Source organism: Polypterus senegalus, chromosome 16 (assembly GCF_016835505.1).
Source record: "Polypterus senegalus isolate Bchr_013 chromosome 16, ASM1683550v1, whole genome shotgun sequence".
NCBI classification, from domain to species: Eukaryota; Metazoa; Chordata; class Cladistia; order Polypteriformes; family Polypteridae; genus Polypterus; species Polypterus senegalus.
Window position 1 is genome coordinate 36,410,980 of NC_053169.1, and position 17,754 is coordinate 36,428,733.

At 38.9% G+C, this 17,754-nt stretch overlaps 1 protein-coding gene across 4 annotated transcripts in view; it reads right to left on the reverse strand.

The window, feature by feature from the left end:
- Positions 1 to 17,754, reverse strand: part of pde10a (phosphodiesterase 10A) — a 345,652-nt gene that overhangs the window by 111,175 nt on the left and 216,723 nt on the right. For all 4 annotated transcript variants that reach the window (XM_039737895.1, XM_039737894.1, XM_039737892.1 and 1 more), the window contains exon 3: positions 2,009 to 2,037. In XM_039737895.1, the coding sequence (XP_039593829.1) occupies positions 2,009 to 2,037 (29 nt within the window). The remainder of the gene's footprint in view (positions 1 to 2,008; positions 2,038 to 17,754) is intronic.

A 17,754-nucleotide genomic window follows, 5' to 3' on the forward strand; every position in this document is an offset into this window, starting at 1 on the left:
ACGAGGAGGGACACAAAAATTCCCAGAATCAGTCAAAAGCATGGGAGTAGGGTGTATTTATGGAATATGTATTGTCACGCATGCGCGCATGGGAGGCAGCTAAAGGGTTCGAGTGAAGGCAGTTCTGAGGCATGCCGGGATGTGGCAGAGTGCACTGACTCTTTTTCTCACTTCCCTGTAGACCAAACCCGGGAGGCTCCACCTGGCTCTCTTGACATCACTTCTGGGACCGAACCAATGGAAACAGACCTTACCAGCTCCGGGCCCCCCTGATGTCACATCCGGGCCTGATCCAATGAATAATGAACATGTGCCCGATCCTTATGACCTCACTTCCTGTCTTCCCCTTTAAAAGCCTACCCTTTTCCCTTCTCCCGTAGTCTAGTTTTAGACTCTGTTGTATGCACTTCAGTGCCAGTGCTTTGAAAGGCCAGGATACCAAATTATATGGGTGGCTGCCCCAAACCTTTATCTGTCTTTGCCTCGTTTTATTACAGTATCTAGGTAATGTATGCCTACAGTCTGGGTAATTAGTCTGCCAAGTGGCATCATGGTGAGTTGATCAAGTGTGTATTTCTCGCAATTATTCTAAAATTGTGCATGTGACTTGGGCAATTGTTCTTCTCCATGCCAACACGGTAGATTTCCAAGAGAAAAAGATAATTGCATTTTTCAACTTAGACCAACTTGTTTATAAGGAGTTTGCTTCCAGTAGATGGAGTTGTAATTGAGACATTACATTTAACTGCTGAGGAGTCTACTGAAAAGAATCATGAAAAAAGTCTGTAGAAGTAGCGCACCCAAAACTGCATTTGGCACCAAGACAACGTTCCTGTAGACACTGCACCGTCAGTGGAAGGGTTTTTCACCAAAAACACAATGTGATTATTTGTTTGCACCCCTAATGTTTGCCAAAATTAATACTGAAACTGAAGGGAAGAAGATTTGCTACTGTGGAAGAAATCCAGGAAAAAACAAAGGAGGCTCTAAATATATTAACAAAACAGGAGTACAAGAAATACTTCCAGAAATGGGAGAAGCACTAGGAAAAGTGTATTACATGTCAATGAGAGTATTTTGTGAGTGACTAAAAGGGAATTGCCTTAAGTTTTATAATAAAGTTTGTTTTTGTTTTTTTTAACCTCATTTTCAAGAATTTTTTAGGTCTCCCCTTGTGTGTGTATATACATATAAATTTAGAGTGAGAAAGAGAGATAAAGAATACACACACACAATTTCATAAAGTCTATTTATCCATCCATCCATTATACAACCCGCTATATCCTAACTACAGGGTCACGGGGGTCCGCTGGAGCCAACCCCAGCCAACACAGGGCACAAGGCAGGAAACAAACCCTCGGCAGGGCGCCAGCCCACCGCGGGGCACGCACACACACACACCCACACACCAAGCATACACTAGGGACAATTTAGAATCGCCAATGGACCTAACCTACATGTCTTTGGACTGTGGGAGGATATTAAAATATATTTTTTAATTCTATTTTAAAAGAAGAAGTGATTTACCCATTTAAGCCATGCAAAGCAGTTTGGATCATGCAGTAAACCGTGCGATTGTAGATTCATTTCCCATCATCGACACTGCAAGTGCTCCTGCTCACCTGCACCACTGTGGTATATAAAATGTCTCAAATAATTGTAATACATATAGCAGGTAGTGCACCGGACTATAAAAGTACACAGTTGCACAAGATTAATTCTAAAATTGTAACATTCTCCCACTCTGTCACCTGAGCAGGACCCTTAAGCTCTCTGTCCTCCTATTGCACAATAAAACAATAAGCCAAAATATAAAACCGAAGGTCTGCAAGAGCACGCCACCTAAAGGAGGTTTCATATTCTATTATTGCCATTAGACACTGTTCAGTTCAACATCTTCTACCTGAGACATTCTTTTATCACTCAGTACCATAGGGAGAATATAACATGCTAAAAAGCTTAGGCAAAGGTTTGATATAGGACAGAGAAATAAGTATATCACACTTACCCTGCTGACTTCCTTAGTGGCAGAATCATCTGTGGGAAAACAAAGCATACAATTACACACTCAGGATGATTCTATTTTATGGTAGCAGCATTGTAGTGTGGTGAATAAACAATTTGTCCAAGTAATGAAAATGTGGTGTGGGCTGATTTCTAAACCATTGGACTATAAGCAAGTCTGCAGCTTCAAACCCCACCTCAGAATCAGGATGCAACCCTGTGCAAATCAGTTAAACTCTCTGTGGCAATAATAAAATAACAAAAATAACCGTGGACGCATATGTACCATACAGCTCTTCACTTGCAAAACACCTTGTGAAAATGTTATCCCTAGAAAGTTAGGAAATAACAAATTGTTGGTTCTTTGTAATTATGAATTATGTGAATGGAAATGCAGTTACACAAAGTATTTTTAAACAAAAAATTCTTACTTTATTTGGACAGAATTATTAATTAAACACAATGTTAATTCTTAATTTCTGTGCTTTAAATCATCAGTCTAAAAATTACAAACCAGTAACACTACATAATTCTGTAATGATGCATGCATTTATGCATGTTAGACAGAGAGTAAAATTATTCTTCTGATCTTGCAATTTAAAATAGTATTCTTTTTAAGGTTAAAATTATTTAAACCATTATTTGCTAACAACTACACAAGGGAGATGTACTGAAGTTGCCTTTCGGCAATCAGCATCATTTGGACCCGTGTTTGTTCCATGTGAATATAATTGTTAGCATTCAGACACAAGTAAAAGAGCAAAAGTACCACAAAAAGTGAATTAAAAAGAAACATAAGGAAGGATTTACAAAGGCAGCTGCTTAATTAAATAATGAAATCAGCTGAAGGTGAAAATGACTCACTGATTGTGAAGTTGGTTGGGACAAAAACCTGGAGTCTCAGAGGGGCTTCAAGACTGAGCTTGAAAACCCCTGGTTTTAGTATTTGACACTTGTATACATAGGTTCTTACCTACTTTGGAGATTTTAAGGCCAAAGGTTTAATTTGTGATGTTAATTGAATTCTTTATTATGTATTTACAAAGTTATTTTTTATTGTTATTTTCTTTGTTTACTGTACAGCATCTTTGTTGCCTTTGTTTGACCATCATCATCACCAAAACAGATGTTATAGGATGTGATGATAAAAATATGTTGCCAATCACACAGTGCCATATCTCCCAGTGAACAAAAAAAAATCCTTCTTAAAAAACCTAAAGATGGGATTCTTATTTTGGTTTCGACTTCATTTCTGGCTTTGACTGTTATGCTTGTCCTGTCCTTTTGGTTCTCGCATCTTGATTCTGTTTGCTCTCCCGCTATCGACCCTTCTCTTTCCCTGACTGTTATCTTTCAGATTCTCTATCTTCTTCTGGTCTCCCTGTTGCTCACAATAATCGTCAGGCACGTCATAATGTCCTAAACACTACTGTATTCCAAACACCAATTTTCATATGAATTGACCAGACTTATTTTGTCTTGGGCTATATTTCACAGGTTCACATGTACTGAGAAGTTAAGCAAAATAACACCTTTTATTGGCTAACTAGAAAGATTACAACAGGCAAGCTTTCGAGGCAACTCAGGCCCCTACTTCAGGCAAGATGGAATCAAAAGGAGTCATTTTGCTTAACTTCTCACTACATCCATAATGGCTAACATGGTACAACACCCTAGTACTACAGGTTCACATAAAAAGAGATGTGTAAACAATAAACGCCAGATGACCAATTCTGGACACTCATTTTAAACTTTTTTTTTACATAACTATATGAAAGACTTTTTTATTTTCCTATTCACATCATTTGCAGGTTCCCTCTGTGTTCACCGGGTCTTTCTAGCACTCTTATTTTCCGTGATCATCCAAAACATGTGAACAGTAGATTAATTAGGGTTTTTAAACTTGGCCCTTTAAGAGTGAATATGTGTGACCTGCAATGGACTTGCACTTAGCTGATGCTACCAGGACAGGCACTGACCAATCACAACACTGTTTTGTATTAAGTAAATATGATAACAGAGAGATGGATAACTAGTTACCAGCTTAGTGGATATGATTACTGAAAACAATAAAACTTAAAATATTATACTTAAGATTTACACTGCCATTGGATATGATTACTAGACACTGTAATGGGTGGCCAGGGCCCCTGACCGGCCGAGACGCCTCTGCCTTGGAAGGAACGCTAGATGGCAGTCCCACTGGATGGCAGAGATAGCTCGGACTCCCGCAGGGCTTCATGGGAATTGGAGTTCGTTACAACCCTGTTGGGTTCCGAGGATGCCACCAGGATGTGCTGCAACTGTACCTGAGCCTGTGTGGGTGGTTCTGACAGAGAAAAGTCAGTTTATATGCATGTACGTTCTGGAAATGCAAAAATATTTAGGTCATGGCAACCTAATAGCCACTTTACTTGTGGCCAGAAAAGTTTGTTGTAGTAAACGCATGGTTCCAGCAAGTCCATCTACTGATAATCCCTCAGGACACAGTACATATGCATTCAGAATTGATAATTAAGTGTAGGCATTGTGTTTATTGATTACTGAGCATAAAACTTTATTAAACATAAATAAAGGATGGCAAAGTGACCTGTGGGTATGTGTTTATGGCAAAGTGATTGCAAAGCCAAGTAATAACCACAATAATGGCAGAACGAAAAGGAAAAGCAGCAAAAACAGCTGAGAGTTCAAGCGAATAGCAAAGGGTGATTGAATGAAATGAGAAAGATTAAGAAGAGAAGACATTGAACACCACATTGACAATCAAGAAACAATCCTGAATATAGAGTAATTGAGCAACAGATAACCACAATAGCTTCTATGCACACAAAACAAAGTCCAGAATATGGAATGTAATAAAGACCCAGAGGTGGAAATGCATAGGAATAAAAAAACAAGATAATCAAATTGTGGAAATATCTGATCATATGAAAGTATTGCTTTTACATGCTTACATCATTGTTTCTTTTAAGACCACTACTTAACAAAGTTACATCAGCGATGTGATCAATGTCAAACTGTATTCTTTCATGATGAAAACAAAAGAAAGTGTTGCTAAAATAGAAAAGATCCAAAAGAGCCACCAGAAGTAATAAAATACATTATGATTTTGAGGGGAACTGATAGAGGTAGCTAGTTAGAAAACAAGAAATATCATCTGCTTGTTGTCTTTAACTTGTTTTTAATTTCCATTTTATTTTAGGACCATATGTTCATGTGTTTCACTAGTAGTTGAAAAAAAAATAGAAATCAAAGAAAAAAAAAGTATGCAAAATCACAAGAATATATTTTTCAGTTTAAGTACCTTAGATGAATCATGACCATGTAATGACTAAACAACATATTGTAGGTTTGCTTCTCAAAGCAATTCAAGAGTATGCTTGTGAACTTTTTTTATTATTTCTAAGCAAAAACAAAGACACTAGAAAATGAAATTAAAGTATCAAACAACAACGGATAAACTTAATATACTGTATTACTGTATACTATATTGGTCCTAGCTGAGGGATGAGACAAAGAGCAGTTCAACCAAACCTCCTATGAAGAACAAAAACCTTGGATGACGTTTTCCCTCGCCCGGACGCGGGTCACTGGGGCCCCCCTCTGGAGCCAAGCCCGGAGGTGGGGCTCGATGGCGAGTGCCTGGTGGCCGGGCCTGCACCCATGGGGCTCGGCCGGGCACAGCCCAAAGAAACAATGTGGGTGCCCCTTCCCATGGGCACACCACATGTAGGAGGGGCAAAGGAGGTCGGGAGCAGTGTGAGCTGAGTGGTGACCGAAGGCAGGGGCCTTGGTGGTCCGATCCTCAGCTACAGAAGTTGGCTCTTGGGACTTGGAATGTCACCTCTCTGAATGGGAAGGAGCCTGAGCTAGTGCTTGAGGTCGAGAGGTTCTGGCTAGATATAGTCGGGCTCATCTAGACGCACAGCTTGGACTCTGGAGCTGTGGCCGTAAGGTGATCGGTACCTGTCATGGAGGCAATCACCAAACCCGTTGGTGGACACCGGCAGTAAGGAATGCCGTCAAGCTGAAGAAGTCCTACTGGACCCTTTTGTCCTGTGGTACTCTGGAGGCAGCTGATAGGTACTGGCAGGCCAAGCGGAATGCGGCTTTGATGATTGCTGAGGCAAAAACTCGGGCATGGGAGGATTTTGGGGAAGCCATAGAGAATGACTTTCGGATGGCTTCAAGGAGATTCTGGTCCACTGTCCGGCGTCTCAGAAGGGGGAAGCAGTGCAGTGTCAACACCATATACGGGATGTTGTGGGTTGGTGGTTGGAGTACTTCGAAGACCTCCTCAATCCCACTAACATGCCTTCCAATGAGGAAGCAGAGCCTGGAGACTCAGAGGTGGGCTCCCCCCATCTCTGGGACTGAGGTCACTGAGGTGGTTAAAAATTTCCTTATTGGCAGGGCCCCAGGGGTGGATGAGATATGCCTGGAGTTCCTCAAGGCTCTGGATGTCGTAGGATTGTCTTGGCTGACACGTCTCTGAAACATCACATTCACATCGGGGACAGTGCCTCTGGATTGGCAGACCGGGGTGGTGGTCCCCCTCTTTAAGAAAGGGGACCGGAGGGTGTGTTCCAACTACAGAGGGATCACACTCCTCAGCCTCCCTGGGAGAGTCTATTTAGGGGTTCTGGAGAAGAGGGTCCGTCAGATAGTCGAACCTCGGATTCAGGAGGAACAGTGTGGTTTTCGTCCTGGTCGCGGAACAGTGGACCAGCTCCACACCCTTAGCAGGGTCCTGGAGGGTGCATGGGAGTTTGCCCAACCAGTCTACATGTGTTTTGTGGACTTGGAAAAGGCGTTCGACCGTGTTCCTTTAGGGAATCCTGTGGGGGGTGCTACAGGAGTATGGGGTACCAGACCCCCTGATAAGGTCTGTTCGGTCCCTGTACAACTGGTGTCAGAGCTTGGTCTGCATTGCCGGCAAGTCAAACCCATTTCCAGTGAGAGTTGGACTCCGCCAGGGCTGCCCTTTGTCACCAATTCTGTTCATAGCTTTTATGGACAGAATTTCTAGGCGCAGCCAGGGTGTTGACGGGGTCCGGTTTGGTGGACTCAGGATTGGGTCACTGCTTTTTGCAGATGATGTTGTCCTGTTTGCTTCATCAGGCCGTGATCTTCAGCTCTCTCTGAATCGGTTTGCAGTTGAGTGTGAAGCGGCTGGGATGGGAATCAGCACATCCAAATCTGAGACCATGGTCATCAGCCAGAAAAGGATGGAGTGCCCTCTCAGGGTTGGGAGTGAGATCCTGCCCCAAGTAGAGGAGTTCAAGTATCGTGGGGTCTTATTCACGAGTGAGGGAAGAATGGAGCGTGAGATCGACAGGTGGATCGGTGCGGCATCCGCAGTGATGCGGGCTCTGCATCGGTCTGTTGTGAAAAAGGAGCTGAACCGTAAGGCAAAGCTCTCAATTTACCAGTTGAACTATGTTCCTGCCCTCACCTATGGTCATGAGCTATGGGTAGTGACCGAAAGAACGAGATTGCGAATACAAGCGGCTGAAATGAGTTTCCACTGCAGGGTGTCTGGGCTTTCCCTTAAAGATAGGGTGAGAAGCTCAGTCATCCGGGAGGGGCTCAGAGTAGAGCCGCTGCTTCTCTACATCGAGAGGAGTCAGATGAGGTGGCTCGGGCATCTGATCAGGATGCCTCCTGGACGCCTCCCTGGCGAGGTGTTCCGGGCACGTCCAACCGGGAGGAGGCCCCGGGGAAGACCCAGGACACGCTGGAGGGACTATGCCTCCCGGCTGGCCTGGGAATGCCTCGGGATTACCCTGGAAGAGCTGGAAGAAGTGGCCGGGGAGAGGGAAGTCTGGGCATCCCTGCTCAAGCTGCTGCCACCGCGACCCAATCTCGGATAAGCAGAAGAGGATGGATGGATGGATGGATACTGTATTATTACTGAATTCTATATATATTATTAAATTCAGGCTAAGAAAAAGAAAATACTGAAAAAGGATTTCCTTTAAGGAATAAATGTTTTAAAAACAGAATAAGAATTAGCAAATCAAGAACAGAAAGAATGACAAAGAGCATAATTTCCAAGTGATAAAAATAAACAGTTATCCTGTCAGGTATTCCTCAAAATTGTAAAAAGTCGATCTATTATTTATATTCAATTTTTATTAAATAACTTGTTTACAATTATTGTGCATCTAATGTGTTACGCACATTATGTGTTACGCAAACACAATTACTTAAGTATTTTTAATCTGCACCTTTTGATATTTTGTAATTTACTGTTAGTGTATATTTTTTAATTTATTTGCACAGTATGTGTGTGTGCATATGTGACAGACAAAATCTATATCTAAATCTAATCTAAACCCAAGGTCACCATTGCCTCCAGCCCTTTCACTGCTATGCCTGCAAAGAGGAGACAGATAATCTGGGTGACCCACTAGGCCTGTATTCAGACAACACAGAGAATAAAGTCATATTCCCCAAAAATATTTCAGGCCTTTTCTACAGAATACAGATCTCTGAACATTAATAAAAGGATGCAAGTCATAGATGACAAAATCATGACAATTCTGTTTTGGTGAAGTTGACCTAGAAAACTACAGTGGCTTCTCATTAAAATAATTTAATTTTTCGTTAAGCATCTTTTATGAATAATAAACATCTCAAGGTACTTTACACAGCAATTAAAAAAATCTGTCATAGAAATTCGTATTATTACAGTTATGTCACTTTCTCAACTTGTTCATGGTTACATAGTGTTATTGTTGATCTTGAATTTTCTAATATGACCCCTTATTTGGGCATGTGGCATGACTTCAAGGTTATGAAAGTTTGCTTAATGTTTTGCTGGGTTCAAAAAATAATAAACAACTTCTAAGAGAAGTGTACACTTTAAACTAAGCATGACTATTAATTTAGAAAATGACACTGACGCAAGTGGAGCTGTATCCACTTAGTGTGTCCCTATTGCGCAACAGGCCGGACATTCGTCAGAAAGTTTGTCGATTAGTCCCAGATTTGGCCCCCAAGTGCCCTCACAGGATGTGAGGACCTACATCAAAAATAAGCCTTCAATTAAAGGTTCTACAGTGGATTGGGAATTCCAGGGCCAAAACTGTTAATTAGAACCTCATAGCATTGCTTAAGGGGAGTTTGCAGTACTCCATAAGCTTCTTAATTACCCTTCGTATGATACATACATTACAAATGTCTACAATGGCAACTTATCCTAATCTTTTTCTCCTTTTAGCTGTCCATTCATCCAACATGTGAACTCATTCATGACTTCACTGTCGCTTCCTACTAATGCTACAAAGTGATCCCTATCTCAACAACACTAGGAACAATGTGGGCATCAGTCTTCATGGGACGCTTACACTAACAGCACTTATAGAAGTATAATTCATATCCCTTGTGCTCAATGCTGCAAGGACTGACAAAACCCTAACTGGACTGATGGGGCTTAAAAATAGATTAAAGTAACTTAAGGCTCACTTCAGGGTCACAACAAGATGAAAGTAATGGGACCGGGCCTACAACCTGCCCAAATCTTAAAATTCATGTGTTATTAAAATGGACTGGAGTTTTCCAGTGGCATTCTAGCCAAATGCATTAGACAAATGAACACTAGAAATACCGTGAATTATTAAAACTTAATTTTCTAATTAGCGTTACTTGGACATGTAGCATGAATTCAAGGTTATTAAAGTTTGCTTAATGTTTTGCTGGGTTCAAAAAAATGATAAACAAGTTCTAAAATAAATGCACACTTTAAACCATGGGTGACTATTAATTTAGAAAATAACACTGACTCAATTGGGGCCGCTTAGCGGGTCCCTAATGCACAGCAGGCCGGACTATCGTCAGAATGTTCACCTATGAGTCCCAGACTTGGTCTCAAGTGCCCTCACAGGATGCAAGGACCTACATCAAAAATAAGACTTCAATTAAAAAGGTTTTACAATGGTTTGGGAATTCCAAGGCCAAAACTGTTAATTAGGACCTCATAGCATTGCTTAAGGGGAGCTTGCAGTACTCTACAAGCTTCTTAATTAACTTTTGGATGGAACATACATTACAAATGTCAACAACAGCAACTATTCTAATCTATTTCTCATTTTAGCTGTCCATTTATCCAACTTGTGAACTCATTCATAACCATTGTCTCTTCCTACTAATGCCAAACAATGGGCTCCATCTCAGCAGCACTGGGAACAATTTGAGCACCAGTCTTCAGTGGGACATTTACACTAACAGCACTTCTAGAATAGGAGCATACTTCAAAACCCTTGTGCTCAATACTGCCAGGACTGATAAAAACCCTAACTGGATTGATGAAGATTAATAAAAGATAAAATTAACTTAAGGATCACTTCAGGGTTCCAAAAAAATGAAAGTAATTGGACTGGGTCTGCACCTGCCCAAATCTTGTATTCATGTGTTATTAAAATGGCCATTAGCTTTCCAGTGGCATTCTAGCCAAATGCATTACTGTATACAAAGGGACAGCAGAAATGCCTTGAATTATTGAAACCTTATTTAACGGTTAAACTACTGAGAATGGCAAATCAAAAAGTAATTAGTTACACACACAAACACATCTGTTTGGAAATAATCACATTTAGTTAGTTCTGGCAGAGGAGCACAGGGAAAGTAGGTAGTTTTGGAACAGCTTAGCTTTTGGCTAAACAAACAAGTCTGATGGACTGAGTCTCCTTTTCCTCGTCAAATTTCTGATGTGGATTCCTATGTGAAGTTACCATGTCCCTACAAAAATGAAATGTGTGTAAACTGCAGTATACCAAAAAAGTACTCAGATATACTGCATATTTCAGTACAATGTAAAATATATGAAATTCAAATATGTTTTTTAAAATATTTCCAAAATATAATGTAAAATATTTTTAACTTAATATATTAAAACAAATAGATTCTGTATTGGACATGCATAAATTATCTGTCCTGAACATGTTTCTAAAAGATTATTTATTTAGCTTTTCTTTTCACCACAGGAAGATTAAATACAGTCTTCCCAATGAAGTGAAATTCTTCTAATCTTCCAGTGGCTCAATAACTGTAGTTCAAATAAGTAGGTGCATCAGCATATCGGCTACAACGTATATCATACTGAAAATACTTGAGTATGCTTTTTAGGATTTCCAGGAAAACCTTTACTTGTTCTTCAGTATTCAAGTTTAACAATAAATTAAAGCAATTAATGTTGGAAATTAAAGGAAAGTGTTTTTAAGACTGAAACTTTTCTGAAGCAATTATTTACTTAAAGTGTTCTGAATCTGGAAGAACTTATTGAGTCCCGTAGCTAAAGTAAAAACTTTGACAACAGTGCTGCCACACCTGCAGTTTTTCTGCTCAATTGGGTTATTTTTGATCAGAGTTTTTTTTTTTATCTTTTTTAAATTCAATGTAGTTTTTTGGGCTATTCTTCAAACCCCCTCATCCACTCTTTTAATACGTACTGTATATGACTTGCCCATCTGGGATCCTCCCTCTCCACTCTTCGATGGCAAATACCTAATCCATCGCTGAATTTCCAAGGAAGACCTTGCCCACCACTTTCTGGTGTGTCACTTTGTACTCATCAGGTATTGGGCTGGTTTTGTTTCAACCTTTAAGAAGTATCTGGATGTGATGCTGGGACAGTTTAGCTTTAAGCTAAACAAATGAGCCTGATGAACTAAATTATCTCCTCAAATTTCTTATGTCCTTGAGCAACACAGGGTGAGCTGCAATGGATGTTTTACTATATCTCATGTAGTATAAACAAATTGTTTCAAGTAGGTTTTGGAGATACTAAATATATATTTTCAGTGTTGCTTTTTCGAGATGAATACATTTATTGCCAAGCTAAGACCTTTAAATAAAAACTAGCTGTTCTACCCATCTAAGACAGGAAATGTAAGTAATCAACGCAGACCTCAGTGTTAACATCTGCAGTGCACCGTGCAATGCATGTGTCTCTGTTATATGCCTTTTGGTGTGTGATTCATAAAAGCAGTGTTTATGTTTGTGATACGTCATCTATTGGAATGACAAATGCAATGCATTATAATGCTAAGAATGTTTGTGGTGCACAATCTTTTGGAATAACAGAAACACAGCTACTGGTCAAACAGACATTCATCCTTTTATTAAGGTGGATAGGCCTGGAATATTTGAACATTGCTTCTTATGCAAAAGTTATTAGTGAAATATTGTACACCGATGTTCAGAATATCAAAATACAATGCAAAAAGATGTAATTCAAATGATAACTCAGCATATTAAAGCCAGAATAGGGAATGAATTGAAGAAGCTCTTCAGTTACAATATATTTTAAATTGTCTACTTTTAGTTACAATTTACAAACCAAGTAATGTACTGAGGATAGAGCCTTATTACTTACTTGTATGCAGAGTTTAGAATTTTTGCTGTGTTGTAATTCAGTTTTGTCTAGGATATATCTGTATATAAGGAATTAGAAAATATTTGCAAAGTGTAACATTCAAGCGTGTTCAAGGGCTGTGCAGTTACTGTAGCCCTCAAAGGACTCAATTCAGTAGGTAGGTTCTAGAACTTTCTCAATCCATTTCATGGGACAAAAGCCTAAAAAACAGATCCGGACAGGATTCTAGTCTATCAAAGGAAGCACTCTCACTCTCACATATATCCCATATTCACAAATATATTGGCAATTTCCAATAGACAACTAACATAACCCTAAATAAATAAATAAATGAAATAAACAAACCTATAATTACTTCCTTCATTACTTACTTCTTTACATGGGACTTGCAAAGCTATTCAGCTATGACAAATGTTACAGAATAACAGAAGAGAACAGCAAACTTTTATTGCAGCAACTGATTTTTATGGATATCAGATAAATGTCACACTCTGATGGAACATTATAAGGTGACCAGATTTTCTAAGTCGTAAATCGCAACACTTGTATAGCATGTATGTCTACACAAAGCACACTCTTGTTTCTTCATTACTTGCTTTGTCACATCATCAAAAGAAAGGGATTTGGGCACAGGAAAATCAAAACAAAAATAACTTTCACAAACCAACATATATGATTCTGCACAGTGCTGGTCTGGTCATTCTAGTTTAGTGAATGCTACATAGTGCCAATTACATGTTTATTTGCTCTGTGCACAAAGGCTTACATGAAACAGGGTACTTCATTCATCTGTAAATCTTTTTTTTTTCTTGTTTGCATTAATGACTTTTATGGTTAGTAAGATGATTTCATTTACCTGTTATGACTTAAAGCATTGGAAGGCAGGAGATGCATGAAGGAGTTTCTGTGCGCACTCCGCTGGACTTGCCAATTAGAGGAGTGCCATCCAGCATGCACACAATCAGCCAGTGACCACGTGTACTTACCCCAAATACGCAGATTGCTGGAGATCTCTTTGCCATCATTAAATACTGTAGCTACCGGAGGTCGAAAAAGAGGAAAACCTACAAAATATATAAGTTGACATAACCGCTGTTCAAGGTAAAACTAAAACAACACATTAAGATGTAGTTGATGTCACACAGAATGTTTCTCTGATATAAGATAGACAGTCTGCAAATTCGACAATGCTTTTCTGTGAGAGATTTTGAAATTTTTATACTATGTACAGCGTGATGTGTTCAATATATCTCAACAAAAATGGAACTCGACAAATTTCCTTGAAAAATAAATAGGTCAAATTTTAACAAAATTGGTCCACAGGGGGCAGAGTTATTTCATGTGGACAGGCAGTTTGACAGGACTATTGCTGTAGATGCTTCATGCATTACAGTATATGCAAACACACTTAAAAACACAAAATACTGTACTGATTTTATGTCATTTTCAATGCCAGTTTGATGTATTTTTAAAATATACAAAAAAACAAATAATAGAACATATTTAAACATATGCTCTAAAATATATTGCACAGTATGCTTTGAGTAGTACTTACAGAAACTTAAAAATATGTCTACTATATAATAAAACACTAAGGTCTGTAAGTCCAGTCATTCAGACATAATTGAATAAAGAAGTGCGAGTGTTAGACACACGAGGAGGAGAAACAGCATAGGAGAAAGGCTGACAGAGTCGGCTCCAAAGATGGAAAGTATAAAAATGGACAGAAGGCTACAGAGGCGCCTCGAAAATAATGACAGAGTCTGAGAAGCAGGCTTTACGGTAACATACTCAAGAAATGGAGCACCGGTGAAGACATATTCTGGCATACACGAACACTGACAAAGGGTGCTGAAGATACACGTAGTAAATATAGTACAATAATACAGGTAGCTTTGCCATTTAGAGTATAATTTCTAAATTATATTTGACTTGTGTTTTAAAAATATTAGGAAATACATTTTTATGTTTTTGAAAATATGTTGCAATATACAAAATCAGCAATAATTTACATATTTTACAATATATTCCAACACACTGCAAGATATTGCAATATACAGTTAGGTCCATAAATATTTGGACAGAGACAACTTTTTTCTAATTTTGGTTCTGTACATTACCACAATGAATTTTAAATGAAACAACTCAGATGCTGTTGAAGTGCAGACTTAGCTTTAATTCAGTGGGGTGAACAAAACGATTGCATAAAAATGTGAGAGAACTAAAGTATTTTTTTATTACAATCCCTTTATTTCAGGGGCTCAAAAGTAATGGACAATTGACTCAAAGGCTATTTTATGGGTAGGTGTGGGCAAGTCCGTCGTTATGTCATTATCAATTAAGCAGATAAAAGGCCTGGAGTTGATTTGAGGTGTGGTGCTTGCATGTGGAAGATTTTGCTGTGAACAGACAACATGCAGTCAAAGGAGCTCTCCATGCAGGTGAAAGAAGCCATCCTTAAGCTGCGAAAACAGAAAAAACCCATCGGAGAAATTGCTACAATATTACGAGTGGCAAAATCTAAAGTCTGGTACATCCTGATAAAGAAAGCAAGCATTGGTGAACTCAGCAACGCAAAAAGACCTGGACGTCCACGGAAGACAACAGTGGTGGATAATCGTAGAATCATTTCCATGGTGAAGAGAAACCCCTTCACAACGGCCAACCAAGTGAACAACACTCTCCAGCGGGTAGGCATATCGATATCCAAGTCTACCATAAAGGGAAGACTGCATGAAAGTAAATACAGAGGGTGCACTGCAAGGTGCAAGCCACTCATAAGCCTCAAGAACAGAAAGGCTAGATTGGACTTTGCTAAAGAACATCTAAAAAAGCCAGCACAGTTCTGGAAAAACATTCTTTGGACAGATGAAACCAAGATCAACCTTTACCAGAATGATGGCAAGAAAAAAGTATGGAGAAGGCGTGGAACAGCTCATTATCCAAAGCATACCACATCATCTGTAAAACATGGTGGAGGTAGTGTGATGGCTTGGGCGTGCATGGCTGTCAGTGGCACTGGAACACTAGTGTTTATTGATAATGCGACACAGGACAGAAGCAGCCAAATGAATTCAGACGTGTTCAGAGACATACTGTCTGCTCAAATCCAGCTAAATGCAGTCAAATTGATTGGGCAGCGTTTCATGATACAGATGGACAATGACCCAAAACAATCACAGGAGTTTATTAAAGCACAGAAGTGGAAAATTCTTGAATGGCCAAGTCAGTCACCTGATCTTAACCCAATTGAGCACGCATTTCACTTGTTGAAGACTAAACTTCGGACAGAAAGACCCACAAACAAACAGCAACTGAAAGCTGCTACAGTAAAGGCCTGGCAGAGCATTAAAAAGGAGGAAACCCAGCATCTGGTGATGTCCATGAGTTCAAGACTTCAGGCTGTCATTGCCAGCAAAGGGTTTTCAACCAAGTATTAGAAATGAACATTTTATTTCCAGTTATTTAATTTGTCCAATTACTTTTGAGCCCTGAAATAAAGGGATTGTGTTAAAAAAATGCTTTAGTTGCCTCACATTTTTATGCAATCTTTTTGTTTAACCCACTGAATTAAAGCTGAAAGTCTGCACTTCAACTGCATCTGAGTTGTTTCATTTAAAATTCATTGTGGTAATGTACAGAACCAAAATTAGAAAAAAGTTGTCTCTGTCCAAATATTTATGGACGTAACTGTATTTACCCTTAACGAATATCATAACATATTTTAAAATAATATTGGTTGTAACATTTTAAAAAAAAATATTTTACATGTATTTGATTTTTGAAAGGGTGTTTAGCCCCTACACACACAAGTTTGCTTTGGTAACTCCAATTTCAGTCCTAAATTAAAACTCATTCAGCTAAGTGTATTGGGGATTCCTTTGGTGAAGATGTGATGACAAGGATGCTTTGTAATGTCCAGGGCCCTTGACCAAAATAAGGTGAAGCTGAAAAGGTAGGAAGGTTCTCAAATTCATAATGGATTTTAACAATTTATCATTGTCATTTTTTGAAGAGCACAATTTATAATTAATTATAATATTTATGTGCTCAGTCATAGCAGCATAACAGTCTTAAGAAACACAACCTGGTGACCCAATGGGATATGTCAACTGTCAACTTAGAACTCAATCACTGTTCACGTTATGAGGTATACCTTTAGCACACTTTGACAACACTATGAATGCCCACCCAGCCAATTATTTTCCAAAAATTATGCATATTTCAATTTAAGGTTTTAGCAATATTAAAAACACAATGTTCATTGATTTTTGATTAAAACCTTAGATATTAAGAGCTATTTTGCAAAGCATGACACCCCTTTACTGAAGTTGTTTCACTGCATTGTGTCTCTCTCTAAGAACAGCAGGTAACAAAGGCTTTCGCTAGCCTCTTTAGTCATAGAAAAAAAAGCTATGACTAAGCAGTAGCTATCACTCCTCACTAATACCACTTTCACTGTTTTCTTCTATTTCTAACAATATGTTCTTGATATAACAGTAACTTTAGCCATATTTGCCTCTATCTCTCTCCTTAAGCCTCCTCTGAAGTAAAACTTTTAATAGTAACTTTGTTCTAGAAGAGAATTTCCTTTACTAAACAGAAATGTACTTCATCTAGCCAAAGCATTTTACATAACACATCTGCTCATTATCGGCAGCCGCCTGTGACCAGTTCAGAAAAATACCAGAATCAGAAAAAGCAGGAGATAGCTGAGAGAAATAACAACGCACTTTCCCACTATGATATGAGCAGATAGAAGTGACTGATTTCACAAAAAATGTCAACCAATCACAGGACCTCCAGTTACTGTATATACACATAACATCATATAGTCTGGTCCATTTTCATTGTAAAAAAGCAGATTCTGTCTCTTCATGTGTAAAGAGAAAGTTAATTGAGATAAGGCTAACTGTGAAGTGGTATTTCCTTTAACAAATGTTTTTTTAGGCTGGCCATGCCTTAAAACCTTAGTTTTGCAATTGTAGCTTTTAGGAAGTATACCATCATTAAAAAATGTAAATAAAATTACAGTATATACTTGCGGATAAGTCCTCCCACAGATAAGTCAGGACTTGATTTTACTGTATAATTTCTGGTATTTTATAATGTCGGTCGTATAAGTTCAATGTGGAAAACTCATGCTATTGGTACAAGGGATTATGATATGCTAATGTCCACCTGAGAGAGTAACCACTGAGCACATTGCCTTTATTTTCTATGTATTGTGCCTATGTGACCACACGATAATACCCGAACTATTCCAAAGTGACTATAACACTGTTTTGTGTTTTTTGTATCTCACACACTCATACACCTTAATCGTAAGAACATTCCTTATCTAAGATGGAGTGTTCAATCAGAAGAAAATA